This window comes from Crocuta crocuta, unplaced genomic scaffold (assembly GCF_008692635.1).
Source record: "Crocuta crocuta isolate KB4526 unplaced genomic scaffold, BGI_CrCroc_1.0 scaffold44, whole genome shotgun sequence".
Lineage (NCBI taxonomy): Eukaryota > Metazoa > Chordata > Mammalia > Carnivora > Hyaenidae > Crocuta > Crocuta crocuta.
This window is the reverse complement of record NW_027530179.1, coordinates 3,970,804-3,985,758: the sequence shown is the minus strand read 5'-3', so window position 1 is coordinate 3,985,758 and position 14,955 is coordinate 3,970,804. Positions and strand designations below refer to the sequence as shown.

The following is a 14,955-nucleotide window of genomic DNA, read 5'->3' as shown; positions in this document are numbered from 1 at the left end:
TGAACTGACGGATGAACAAAGGAACGATTAGATGCACAGATATAATAAAAGCAGCTACACAAATATGTAGATAATACAGTAAGTGTGGTAAAATGTTCACTGCAGAATCTAGATGGCACACATATGGTGTTAAGTCTACAATTCTCTTAATATTTTTGTATGTGAAAATATTAGAAAAAAATAATTATCTTGCTTTATCCAGAAGAAATCTGTTAAAAAAAGAGGTTTCAGTAGAAGTCATTAAGTATGGCTAAGCATAAATCGGTTGTTTCGAAAACTCTGAATTATGAGAAAAACAGAGCACATTTTCCATATCTCTGAAACACATGCAATAAGACTTTCTCCATTCTGCATCGGAAAAAAGAAAAAAAAAAAAGGAAAAAGAAAAGAAATGATCACTGACCTTTTTTCTTTTCCTTTGCTTGGTTTTAGCCAAGTCTTGTCCAGCACTCCCATTGCCGAGGGGCCCTGCTGCGGTTTTCCCTGGGTGCTGTGATCCGGACGATGGGGCTGTTGGTGTAGGAGGAGGTGTGTTCTCAGGAGACTCCAGGTAGGGCTTCATGCAACATCCCTGCCCAGAGAGATGTGGTTCTGAAATCAAGTGACCACGACTTCTACTGACATTCAATTTTGTTTAATACCTCCTGAATTCAATACTTCTTGAAGCTTACAAATCTCAAAACACAGTCTATGATTATCCAGTCCACATAAATGGTGCCCCATCGTGCCCCCTGACAGTCTAAAAGTGTTCATTTTTAATTTGGCTAATCAGCTTAATCTTAATCTACTATAGCTTCTGAAATTTCTGTTGCTTCAGTCAGATAGATTTCTACTCGGAGGCTATGCTAGCATGTCAGACTGGCATGTCTCAAAAGGCACCTCTGGATTCCCCCCCCCAAACGGGATGCCATCCAGACATGATTTGTATCAGTGTGACCAGCCTTCTACCAGTGACTCAAACTCAGTGCCTGAGGGTCCCTGTAGATACCTCTAGCTCCTTCCATTTCTAGTTCTTTCCTTCATTCATAATATCCCTCATTTCTATCTAATCTCTCTGGCCATGACTGCAGGTCTGTTCTCTCTTCCATGTGGAAACACTTCAAATATTTGAGGACTGTTACTTTTCATAGCCTCTTTTCTTTTACAGGTCATATTACCTCAGATTCCTTCAACCACTTATTTCTGGTTCTTTCACCCTCTAATTACTCTCCTTGAGATATCCTTTATTGTGTCAATGTCCATCCTATAGGATGGTACTAAACAAAAAAAGTTTCCTTATCAGTAACATTACAATATTAGCTCCTAAGAAACTTAGAGGCCAATAAAGGCCTGGAAGTTTTTTTCATATATGGTATTATGAATCCACATCTTCCTTATCCTACCATCTATACTAACCATACTATCTGCTGGCCTACACTTCTCTCTATTTAAAAAAATTAAGCTAAATGTTGTAAAACATTGGGCTGAAATGCACGTATTGGTTTCAAAAGTCTCTCGTTGATTTGCCTGCTTAGTAACATTATCAAACAAGAAGGAATAAAGCTGATTTTGCATAAGTTGTTCTTAGGCAAAACAAGGTAACTCCTAGAGATCACGGCGTGGCATCATAAACCATATGTTCAAACAACACTAAAAATTAACTTCAGTTCATATTAAATGTGTGCTAATCTGAGAACCCAAGCTTAACAAGCTTGGTTCCTTATAAGCCTAGATTTTAAGAATGATAGTCATTAAAATAGAATGTATTATGTATTAATTCCATGCCTTGGGAGCTTCCGAATCCAATCCAAAGCATGTAGCACCTCCATTAGGATCTTCTTAAAACACCCATTTGAACTCACTGCCCTTTAGGAGCCAAGAAACCTTCAACTCTTCCTTAACTCTAAGAAAGAGCCTAAGGCTTAATTTTCTTTAAAAAAAATTTTTTTAAATGTTTAATTTATTTCTGAGAGAGAGAGAGAGAGAGAGAGAGAGAGAGACAGCGTGAGTAGGGGAGGGTCAGATAGAGGGAGATACAGAATCTGAAACAGGCTCCAGGCTCTGAGCTGTCAGCACAGAGCCCAACACGGGGCTCGAACCCACGAACTGTGAGATCATGACCTGAGCTGGAGTCAGACGCTTAACTGACTGAGCCACCCAGGTGTCCCTTAAGGCTTAATTTTCTAATCTGACTTCCTCCTCCTCCTCCACCTCCTCCTCTTCAATAAATCCTTTGCTTGAATATTTTAATCAGCTTTGTTTTTCCCTTCTACAATTATACCTATGCTGCCTCTGAGGCCTACAGTATTCTCCCCACTTTTACCATTGTCAAAGTCCTGTCTTCCCTCAACACAAGCCTCCTCTCTGAAGTCTTTGCAGTCCGGGATTGCTTTTACCTCCGCACTTCCGGTCTATGGCACTCATTTGGAAATCAGCATATGTTATCTCGAATTGTCTGTTTGCTTGTTCTTTATTTCCTTGTTTGCTTTACAGAACATAGATCATACCAGTCTTTGGGGTTCCTCTTTGTACCCAATGCAGTAAAGCCCTTTAAGGCAGGTCCTTGATGTTGGTTGTTGGTTTGTAACGAGGATGAGTAAGAGTCCTCCTTTAGAGTGGCCATTCTCTGTGTTTTGTCAGGTAATAAAGGGCAGGAAGATTTCCAGTCCCTCTGAATGTTCATTTTGACCACCAGTGTCACAGGAGGAGGGGTGTCTGGAAGGCCACGGAAACGCTTGAGGCTTTCCTAACATATTTAGTCAGGATGCTTTCCGACACTCCTGCTCCCGCCTCCCAGAGAGCCCGGGAAACCCAGCACACACAGGCCATTTTTCTTAACTGCTGGGTAGCTGGGAGCAGCAGCTGTGGTTGCTGAGTGGTTGCCCAGGGCGGCCTGGCCACCCTGGAGAACCAAGAAAGAAGGGAAATAAAGAGCTTTCCTAGCCATGCAAGCAATCCCTTGAATGTTAAGGGAAAACTAGGCTTGTTATGTTCACTGTAAATTTCTTCAATTAGAAATGTTACAACAAATTTGTCTGATGTTAATGAAAAGCATACTTATGCACATATTCATAAAGTGAACATGTACCAAAGATATTTTTAAAGGGTGTTCTTTGACATCGTAATTTGGGTTTGTAACATAAAGAAAACAAAGTGTTTAATCAACTGAGTAAGCTTTAGGGACTTTTAAAGTATGATGACTGATAATGATATATGATCTTTTCTAAGAAAAAAAAAAAGATTTGTAATGGGCATAAACACTTTAATTTCTACTAGGATTTCAAGCCAATCTGATTCCCCAAGGGGCATAAAAAGAGGTCAAACTTTTGACTTATAGTAAGATACATAGGCATATATACTTATATATTTTCTAAGTACCCTTGAGCAGAGATGCTTAAACTTGAGGTCCATAGGGTTCATAGATCCTGTAGATCCATCGAATGGTTTCAGAGGGTTTCTAAACACCCTGAATTGTAGACGAAATTTGTGAATGTGCTGATGGAGACAGGGTTTATAGTTTTTGCCAACTTCTCAAAGGGGCTTAGCCATTTTCAGGTTATTATATATTTCATCCAACTTGATCTAAAGCTCACTTCATAATTATACACGTAGATGTCAACCTGACTTCCCTGCTGCCTTCTCTATGGTTATTAGATTGAATTATCTGAAATTGCTGTTTATGCTGGTATATATTAGCAAATTCATTCCGTAGATGATACTACATTTCTGGTTTGTAGGCACATGCTGCTTACAGAGAATCTCTTTCATACTAAGAGTGGTACATAGTTATTGCACAATGTCTTAATGTTTGGCAAGAAGATTTTATGGTCCCCTAAGTGGGGGTCCTGGCCACATAAACTGGTTCAGAAAGGATGTGATCCTCACATCACAGGGCCAATCTGAACAAAGAGAATAAGTGGAGCCATGCTTCTTTAAATCAAGTTTAGAGCTGGATTGATAAATGGGAAGTAAAATTATCAGTAAATGTTGGGAATTATCAGGACGTTAATAATAGTGATTCTTTCATTTCCAAGGCACAGAGAAATCAAGAAATCTTCTCAACATTGTTCAATTGCCCAAACCAGCTGTTCACCTCCCATGGAAATGAGGTGAGGTCTGCAACTATCCTTCCTCCACTGCAGGGCTAGGGAAGTGAGACAAGGCAATAAAAAGATGAACAAATAATTGTATTACGTGGCTTGTGAGGGCCTGGAACATAGTAGGAACTCAGAAAATCTTTGAATGCTGAGTGTGTTCAGATTCCTGACTGAAAGCTACCATCAGCACCAGACACGAGGAACATCCGTAGATGTGTCAAAGACAGACTGTTTGCTACTCACCTCAGCAGAGCTGTGATACTGAATGAAGGTTGCAGAAATGGCATGGCTGAAGGGGTCTCCTGCCTTGGTTACCATGTCCTGCCTCACAAGAAGAGCCAGGTCCACTAACTAGAAGATTGGAATAATAAAAAGAAGTTACGCAGGTGGAAAGAATCACCAATGTCACTCAAGTGGCAAAACCAAAAGCAACCTACTCCAAATGTTATTGATCATACAGTCTGCCTAAAAATCTGTATTGTGCCCAGGAGCATATGCTTTCATTGAGTGATAAATGGACCTACCCATGACTAGAAACGATATTCTGACTTCCCAGGAGAGTGGTTCTCAAATTTTATTTAATAATCACTATGGAAGCACTTTAAAATAGAGATTTCTGGGCTCTAGATACCGAGTTTCGAATTTGGTAGGTATGCTCTGGGTTACATTTTATTTTCTTTTTTAAAAATTTCTTTATTTTGAGGGGTTGGGGAGAAGCAGAGAGAGAGGCAGAGGAAGAATCCCAAGTAGGCTCCGTGCTGTCAGCACAGAGGCCTGACACGGGGCTCAATCTCATGACCTGTAAGATCATGACCTGAGCTGAAATCAAGAGTTGGATGCTTTGGCTGAGCTCCCCCGGCACCCCTCTGGGTTAACATTTTAAACAAGCAGCCTTAAGAAGCTGATGCTTGTGGTCAAAGGACCATGCTTTGATTCTGGATTCACGTTTTGGCAAGCACTCAGTAGACAATACATATCTAGAAAGGTATTTTTCAAAGCTCAAAAATAACCTCTAAACAAGGTAGATGTGTACTTAGAATTCAATGTTGAGAAAAAATATGCAGGGATACCACTTGTGGTTAGGATCAAGTTGCAACAAACAGCCACTTTTGGCCTAACATCCACCACCAGAGCTGAGGATACAAGGAAATAGAACTGAACAAAATTTCGGAAAATGATAAGACTGTCATAGGATAAAACTCATGGCTATTCTTGTTACCAGAAGAGTAGTGGGTGGGAAGCCTGATCATGGATGGGATTAGGAGAGAACAGTCATGCATGGCCTGCTATGACAGATATTGGAATGCTTACCTGTGCCACAGTTTCATATGCTAAATACGCTAAAATTTCCATAGCGACAACATTGGGTTTTATCTCCATACTGCTGCAGTCCAACCAATCTCGAAATTTGGAGGCTTTTTTGGCTAGCCATCAAAAAAACAAGTATTGAAAAGTTAATTTTTAAAGTGTTTTCATACTTCATGTTACTATCACAAAATGAAAATGGCTCTTGAAAATTACATTTGGAAAGTAATGCATCTAAAACGCTGTATTCTCAAAGTTTTATTAGTGTCGAGATAGTCAAGCCCCAAGAAATTCCTTACGTATTTGGGTCTTTCCATTTTATATGCGTGCTTCATAACACAGTGCATGGGATGACTTAATGTTCAGACCTTCTCACAGTGTCAGAATAAGTCATCACTGGCCATAGCTCATGTTTTAACAACAGTCAAAGGGGCTGCTTGATTGTAACTTTAATTTATGCTTGGGGAAAGAAATTCCTGCAAGAAAGAACCTGTGATTAAAAAAAAAAGGAATGTACAGAAACTGTATTTCTGATATATTTCAAAATGTGTCTATTACTGGATCAGGCTCAATGTCACAAATTCAGAATAAAGTAGAAAAAGTTTATGCCTGCAGTTACATTTTCCTGATTACAAAGATGTCCAAATTCTTTTTAAAAAAATACGATTTATTGTTAAGTTGGCTTCCATACAACACCCAGCGCTCATCCCAACAAGTGCCCTCCTCCATGCCCATCACCCATTTCCCCCTCTTCCTTACCCTCATCAACCCTCAGTTTGTTTTCTGTATTTAAGAGTCTCTTATGGCTTGTCTCCCTCCTTCTCTGTTTATAACTTTTTCCCCCTTCCCCTCTCCCAATGGTCCTCTGTTAAGTTTCTCAAGATCCACATATGAGTGAAAACATATGGTGTCTATCTTTCTCTGCCTGACATATTTCACTTAGCATAATACTCTCCAGATCTATCCATGTTACTACAAATGGCCAGATTTCATTCTTTCTCACTGCCAAGTAGTATTCCATTCCATAAATCACAACTTCTTGATCCATTCATCAGCTGATGGATATTTACACTCTTTCTATAATTTGGCTACTGTTGAAAGATGTCCCAGTTCCTAAGCCTGACTTTCCAAACCCTCCAGACTGATTTCAACCTGTCTTTATACTATTGCCTACTGAAATGCTACCTGGCCTGGAGTCTAACCCTCTCTGTGTTCACCCTGGCTCCTTTCCCTCCACGGAATGGCATCCCACTTCTCTTCTTCACTCACACAAATACTGCCAGTATTGTGTACTTCCCCACAGAGTCATTTACTGAACACTTATATCATCAGATACCCTTTCATGTCTGCGTATCATTTCTGAAACTGTCTTAGAAGATTTTTTGCAGGCAAACAGCATGCATCAGGTCTCTCTGCATACCTAATGGTACTAAGAGCATGTGGAACCTTCTGGTAAATATCTCTAAACTGCCACAGTGCTAGGCAGAGTCTTACCTGATGTAGGGCCTTTATTAGATATTACTAATTCAAACAGTAATCAACAGGGAAGAGAGTGATGGTAAAGATTTTATCATATCTACAACATAATGATGTTTTTAGCAATTTCTGCTGATTTTTCTTTTGGTTAATCTGGTCCCACAAAGCCCTTAACAGTCACTGAAAGCATGATGTTTGGATCCTTACTGATACGAGCTTCATGGATTCCACATACAGAAGAGTTTTCTTTTAAATAAATCACAGAAGACATGAAGTCTTGCTATCAAAGTGTATGTCCAAAGCTGTCAACTGTGGCAGAATTATGATAATCCTCTTAAAACTATCTCCCCAAAGTAACCAATCTTCCCCCTACTCTCTGACATGCAACATTCCATCTAACTAGCGAGCTGCAATAGCTCCCAAACACTTGTGTAACATCTGTGGAATACTTCTGAAGTTAGAGTTAACAGGCAGCAATTTGGCAAAATCAATAAAATGTACCATACTCACTTCTCCCTTTGACAGGTTGTTAAGAACACAGAAACAGGTATTTTGTGACTATGCGCTAAGCGATTTAAGAGAGGGAAGGGATAACTCTCAGTATTCCATCAGATGTGTCCACCTAAGCAGCAGCACTGGTAGCTTCCTCGCTAGATTTTAAGCTATAGAATGCAGGGATAAGGGCCATGTGTCCACCCTTGTATCCCCAGCACCTAGAATGCAAATACTGCCTGGCATCAGCAGACTTACAATAAATATTTCTAGAAAAAAAATGAATGAGCAAATGAAAGAAAGATACTTCTTTAAAGGGTAGGGTCTCAACTCTTCTCCATCAAAAAGGTATACAGAGGTCCCATAAAACCCCTGTGGGTTACTGCTATTCCAACAACAGGTGAAGATGCCCTGAGATAATTCCCTCCCTGTCAGCTGGAGGACGGCTTCAGAGACAGACCTTCCCATGATTATTGCTGGGAAACACCATGTGCAGCAGAAGAGGCACACATACTTCCAGTCATGACAGTTTGTTTCCATCGAGAGGTGGGGGGCGCCAGAATGAATGAGGTCCTTCACTTTTACCCCTCTTCTCAGTACATCAGGAGAAAGGGTAATCGTGGAAACTGATCAACAATTTCAACAGAATCCTGAACAAAGGTCGGAAGTGCCTAGGATTATCAGTCTTCTGACACTACCCGGTTTTTTGGCCTGTGCTGGAATTAAAACAACTTCCTATAAGTTCATAAGGGAAATTTAAGGTTAGTGAATTTTCATACACTTTTTATCTTTCTCATCACTGATCACCAGAAAAATTCAAGTTTCTCTCGGTATCCCATTCTCCCATCCCTGCGTACTTATCTCCTTATTTCTATCCCAATCCTCTCTGAGTCCTTCCATGATGATCCGTCCCTTAGCACCCGCTCTAATGCTCATTCCACTCTGAAGAAATTTTTCTGCAACTTCAGTCTCTTTAAAATGACTGCTACTTGGATTAAATGAAAGTAATCCTTCTCAGAGGTCATCGTCATCCCTGGAATCTTTTCTAGTAGAGGTTCTTTCTTCCTTTCCTTCTGTACATATATACTGAGCAGCCACAGACTGCCCACCTGTTCATCTCCCCATACACCAGGGGGCTGGGAGATCAGACCTTCATTCTCTGAGTTTTTCCGACAGGGAAAACATAGGACAAGTGGACAGGGACTCCTTACCAACTAAAAGACAACACCATCCTGTTTGAACAAATAACTACTAGCCCACAATTTCCTACTCGACCAAACTACCATTTAAGTATGCGGGCAAAATAAAGCATTTTTAAGACAAAAATGAGTGCTGTAAGCTCTTACAGAACCTTGGGAAAAACAAAATTAGGCTGAGACGGAATGTTTACTAATGACCAACTTTAAAAATTTAAGACAAGGATGCATATGAAAAAATTAAGGATAGCAACTAGAATAACAGAATATACATTATACAAACTGTTTGAGGAAAAATGGAATGAAGAAAATCTAATCCAAGAGAACAATGAAAAGGAGAAAGAAAAGCAAATAAAAAAGCACAGTTAATTTAAAGCACAACAACAGCATATAAACCCAAGTGTATAAGTAAACACACATTAGTTAAGATCATCAATTAAAATACAAGGAGATTCTCAGATGGACTAAAAAGAAAATCTGCATACTTGTTAACAAAATTCACATATGAAACAAAAGGTTGAAAGGAAAGGCTTGGAAAAAAGATTTACCAGCTTATAACTAAACTTAAGCTTTGTGAATTGATATTCATATCAGATTTTAAAAGACTTTAAGGAAAAGGACTATCTAACTTATATAAACACAAAAACAAAAGTATAGGTGAATTTGCTCAGTATCCCATTTCTGCAACTTACCTTCAGGCCAAAAAGTTATACTTGTTAATTTAAAAATGCACCAGTAGTCCCAATCAGTGAATGTCAAGATCAAATATTTAAGAAGAACATACAACTGGATCACAATTCCTATATCCTGGTGACTTATCACAAGGGGAGAAATGAAAAGAGTCTACCATTCTGACCAGTGTGGGTATTAGTTCTGAATTTGCTGACCCACTTGGACTAAGCATTTCCCACCACAGCATTCTGGCATATAAAATAGTCTTCCACTAAGGTTTTATAATGAAGCACCTATGGGCATCATATGAAAAAATATTGTTAAATGTCCAAATCCATCTTCTTGAAAAATATTAAGCATAACAGACTGTTTAAACTCTAATTATTTTCTATAGAAAGGGAAACTATTCATATTTGATGTATTATACTTAATTACTGAGTTACAAACAAAACACTGAGTTGTTAAAAATCTGATTTTCAAACACAGTTTGTATTAGGACATTTCCGTGGCTATCTATCTGTTTTAGTGGGAAATAGCACTTCTGTTCCTTTAAGTGAATTAAATTTAAAATATGATTTTAAAAAATAGTTCAATAGCACTAAATGTTACTTTATAAACTGGAGATTTATACTTATAAGAGACCTGAATGCCATTTTTAAACCTAAAAATTACAATACAAAAACCTCTCATTTGCTGAAATTGCCATGATCTGAAGTGTCATTTACTTAATGCTTCACAGATGTATGATGCCAAGCTGTTAGTCAGACTGCAAAGTATATTTAGTTAGGGGAAAAAAAGCTTCCAAAACATGTTTTCCTATATTTTACTGACATTTACATGGGGCACTATTTGAAATGTGTCATTTATTTGCACTTTATGATCTACAAATGAAGCTCTCATTTTCTTTCTTCAAATCAAATGCATTGTTATATGACCACAGAACAGTTTAAAGACACCATTGTGTCTCTAGTCCCTCAGACCAGGGTCATGTGCTATTTTGTCAGAGTTTTAACTGGACTTTTCATCACACTTGCTCTTTGACCTTTCCCCTGAGAGTCTTAGTCATCACGAGCCTTTCTGTGCTTTTAGTTAGCTTGTGTGCAACAATGGAACAGTACTAACTTTATCACTAGGTTATCGGTGTTACAAGAGCATGCACTAGTGAATTTGGCTAACACTGAATGCTTGTTACAGCAGGGGGTTACGGACAAATATGGAAGAGACTATTGATCTGCCTCTCTGTGGTAACATGAGTATGCATAAATAAATGGAAAGCCTGGTATTTATTAATATTAGGGGCTTTTAAATGTCATGACTGTGTGACTATAGTCCATTATGGGTCAAGTACAATCAGCAACACTAGTGTAAATATGACTAAGAAACTGGAAAAGAACTTAAGAGTGGGAATGTTAAAAAAAATGGAGGTTTTTCTGACTCAATGTGAATAATTTACATGGCTCTTTGTGTATTAACAGCACCCTTTAAAACCTCAAGACTATTAATGACAAAATAGTAGAGTGGGGTAAAATCTTTTATAAACTCCCCTACAATGGAGGGGTTGTTTCTGTCACAGTTATAAATATGCATATATTAAATTCACCAATTTCTAAGGAATGAAGATGGCATCATACTTTAGTATATCTGCAACATATAATCTCTTAAACATATAATGAAGCAAAATTAAACATTTACTTACAGAAACTTAATTGTCGACTTTCACAGAATTCTGCATATTGAGCTGAATCCATAATTCGAGTTTGTCTTTCTGCTCTCTAACAGATAAAAAGACACACAACGTTTCAGAGCAAGCAGACCACTATCTATGTTTTCTTGGCTAAAACGCAGAACGAAATTCCATTTTTCTTTCTTGACTTTAAGTAAACAGTTTAGTACTACCATAAATATCACGATACATAAAGTTATGTTAAGAAACAGTAGTTTTGAAGCTTGTGTCTTTTGGAAGTTTAAAGTACCATTTTCTTCTCCTCTGTTATTGTCATTATAGCTGAAGGGAAAAAAAAAACTAAAGGATTGTACTTCGAAGATTGTGTACTTCTAAATTTTCTGAGTCACCATCCTTTTAAGGAAAAACTGTGAGGAGATGATACCAAATTAAGCAGAAAAACTGTTAATCATTATCGCTCATCTTCTGCCGTAAGGCTGGGGATCTGCAATGTTAAACTTGGAGTCAATGAATGGAATCCATATATTTTCCCTCAGAACATGGAGCCAGAGCTAACAAATCCATATTTTAAACTGCAAAGAAAATAAAGAAAAAGGTAAACACAACACAAAACCTTTAATCTGAGTCCAGGTATGATTCACAGTTTGGTAGAGTTTCATTCGTGGGTTTTTGGTTCAGTATAGCAGATGTTTGCTGCTTCATTGTCCCACAAGAGGTAGGATAATTATAATTCACCCATAGTTCGGTGGGAAAGAATATGACCGCTTCCGCTTCCTTGGCAAGGGAAGCATTTTGAAATGAGACAGGCTGGTACTTCTTGGAATGAGATTCTGGCCAGTAAAGGAAAAAAATTCCCTGAGATTTTAATTTTTTTTCTGCTGTGGAAGGACTCTCAGCAAGTTTTCTTTATCACCGCTGGAGTATATAAGTACCACTGCTAACGTCTGGATATTTTCATATTTTTTTGAAACTGAAATTATTGTTTTTTTCATAAAACTGAAATTATTATAGTTTTCATTTGTCTGATTTGAGTAGTGGTCAACTGAATTCTGATGATATATCTGTTGATGGAATGAATGATGGTGCAGTAGCTGCTGCTCAATATAGAAAAGACAGATGGGGTGGTGGGAGTTAAGGTAAAATTTACTAGCTACTGTGGTTCCTTCTAAGACCACTGACGTTTTTCCCCTTGTTTCTTTTTTTCTACTCCTTCCTTCTCTTCTTTCCTTCCAAATCTCTCCCGATCCCATACACGCAAACATGCCTATGTGCTGACACACCCAGACTTCTTTATTTACCTTCTAGGTTCAAGTATCCTTTTTGAACATGTAATAGTAAACACTGTGCACACATTATGTACCTTGTGTGCATTAGGGTCCTCTTGCACCTATCTGAAACACCATGTTTCCTTAAGGATATGTTGTTGGGTGAAGTATTCTTTGATATGTGAATGCATGATATAGTTTTGTCCTTCTTTTTAGGGTATCTGACACGTGACTCACTAAATGTTTGCCAATGGACAGTAGGAAATAAGAGAGACTTTTGAACACAACACATCAGTTACTAAGGTGTTTATTAAAAAACAGGTTCTAAGGCTCACACTGTTATCATTAATGTCTGTCTGTCCGTGTCTGACTATAGCAGGAATCTCTTACATTTGTATTTCCAGCTCCTAGAGAATTTCTGACACACGATAATTAAACAATGAAACCTCCGTGAAATGAACAAATGCTATCATTTTAGTCTACAATCAGGGCAAATGACCATCATCGCCATGATGTGGCTAGTCCTTGATTATCTATGCATTCCTATATGTCTCCTCTTCTCTGCTGTTCTCTGGCTACGCAGCCTCATCTGCCCGACACATGCTAAACAGAAAGGACTTAGATGAATAATGGAAAAAGAAAATTCCTACTGGGATTCTTAATACTAACTTTTCTTCCACCGAACTGGACAACTGAGATTTGGCTTCTGTGTAGATGTTTACCATGGTTGATATATCTGAATATGTATTTCTGGAAACGGAAGTTAAGAAAACTTATCCTAAGAGGCTCAGGCGGCCAGCTTTAGTCAAGTGAAGTATTTGATGTAAGATCTCGAACTACATTTAAAAGACACTACAGGACTTTCAACTCTTAGAGCTAGCTTCGATTCCTTTCAGATACCTGATTCAGTGTCTCCCGTCTTTTCTTCATAAAGTAACTTGGGTTTGATTTCAATTCCTCTAACACTGAAGCAGTAGAGCCCCATGAAGCTGGCCCTTGGATGTGAGCAGGAAGCCACTGACCAAATGTCCAGTATACAGCAAACGCTCAGGGAAGAGCAGCTGACGTGATAGCAAAGATGCACAGGCACTACAAAACCACGGTGTATCAGAGATAGAGGATGACTTCAAGTTCATCTTGTTCAACCACCCCTCATTTTTAAGAGAAGGAAATTGAGGCTCAGAGAGAAGTGCTTTGCCAAAGGTGATCAAGTTAGTACTGGAGGCCCAGACTGCCAATTCCTGAGCTGGCCTATTCTCGTTATAAGAAGTTGCCTCCAAGCTACAGTAATGTTTTTGCTCTAATTATTTTTCTTTGGAATCCTTTAAAGTCTATACATCTCTTACTAAGCCATATCATGTGCGGACACATACCGTTTTCCCCTCAACCTTCTAAATGTGCAGGAGGCTGAGACAGCAGAACCCCCAGGCCAGTATCTGGCTGTAAGCTGCCCTGTCCATTTACCTCAGTGTGGCATAAAAAGATCATTTTCTAGTGTGTGTCATGACATGAAAGAGGTTGGGAAGCAGTTGTACTAATACCAATGTCCTTGAATGTTATATGACACAGCGCAGGTGTGCTATTCGCAAGTGAGCTCAAAATGAAATCAGAGACCCTGGCAGTCGAGGATGTTGAGGGTGATTCAGATATGCTCATCATGCTAATTTTCGTTTACTCCTCTTTCTTCCCCATGAATTATTTCAAATAATTGAAAGAAAGGGACAAATGTGGCCTTATAAAAGGGTCCAAATCACTCAGCATCTGATTATATTATCTCCGGTCTATATGCTGTCACCTTAAAATTGGCAAAAGTAGTAAATATTTAACCGTCATAGGCTCTGTGTTCTTTAAAGATAGTAACTACGTTTTACTTCTCTAATCTCAGCATTGGTCAGTGTTTAGCCTGGATTTACCTCGGTCCCTGTAAATGTTGCTGGCTAGCTGCATGGGCGGGCAGGCAGGCGGATGGATGGATGGAGGCAAAAGAAATGCATAAAAATCCCTGTTGCCTGATCTAAAATCAGGCACTGTGAATATGTGTAATCAAGTTGTCCAAACTGCAGAGAGGGCAGGTGGTTTTTTAAAGCCCAAGTCCCATAAAAAAAGTCAAGTCATTGGCCAACTGGTTAAATAGGGTTAACTCCTATTTTCTGTAATGTCCTAACTCCACTTTCCCTTTTGCCTCTATTCAGATCACCCACTGCAATCCATGCTTTGAATGCCCACTGGTAGTTCCTTTTCTATTCCAGGTACTGTAGGGAATCTCTGGAAAACACGCAAGGGGGAAAATCAGAAGCCCTGTAGAACAACATGCTCAGAAAAACAATGCTTATTCTTTACAGAGAGCAGCACAATGGCCTGTAAAATAAACAGTTGTAAAAACTCCATTTTACAGTTGAGGACACTGAGATTTAGAGAAGTAAAAAAAAAATTTTTTTTAAGCATATAGTGGGTAAAGCTAGTAAGTAAAACTTGGGTCCTAGATGACCGAGTGTTAAGTATATCACTGAATAATCACGGCAGGTTAATCATAGCTTTTATTCATACTGGATATTCTCAAATTACACAATGTTCTCCTGATCTCAGACTGCCACATGGACGTAAGGTCATCAGTGGATTAGTCATGCTCATGTATCTGCAAGTCCAATTTGTTTTCTACTTAGTCTGTCAATTCTACCCAGTCCTTGGTTTATGGTACATACTAGACGATTTTTAAGAAATTAAATCTTATTAGTATTACAATCTAGCAAAGTATTACCATATAGGGGCATACATGGAAAAAAATCACC

The 14,955-nt window shown here is 38.7% G+C and overlaps 1 protein-coding gene across 5 annotated transcripts in view; it reads right to left on the bottom strand.

The window, feature by feature from the left end:
* Positions 1 to 14,955, bottom strand: part of SUPT3H (SPT3 homolog, SAGA and STAGA complex component) — a 538,181-nt gene that overhangs the window by 89,159 nt on the left and 434,067 nt on the right. For all 5 annotated transcript variants that reach the window (XM_077764860.1, XM_077764863.1, XM_077764859.1 and 2 more), the window contains 4 exons: positions 10,914 to 10,989; positions 5,388 to 5,500; positions 4,320 to 4,427; positions 404 to 571 (listed from right to left, as the gene is read on the bottom strand). In XM_077764860.1, coding sequence (XP_077620986.1) covers positions 404 to 571; positions 4,320 to 4,427; positions 5,388 to 5,500; positions 10,914 to 10,989 — 465 coding nt within the window. The remainder of the gene's footprint in view (positions 1 to 403; positions 572 to 4,319; positions 4,428 to 5,387; positions 5,501 to 10,913; positions 10,990 to 14,955) is intronic.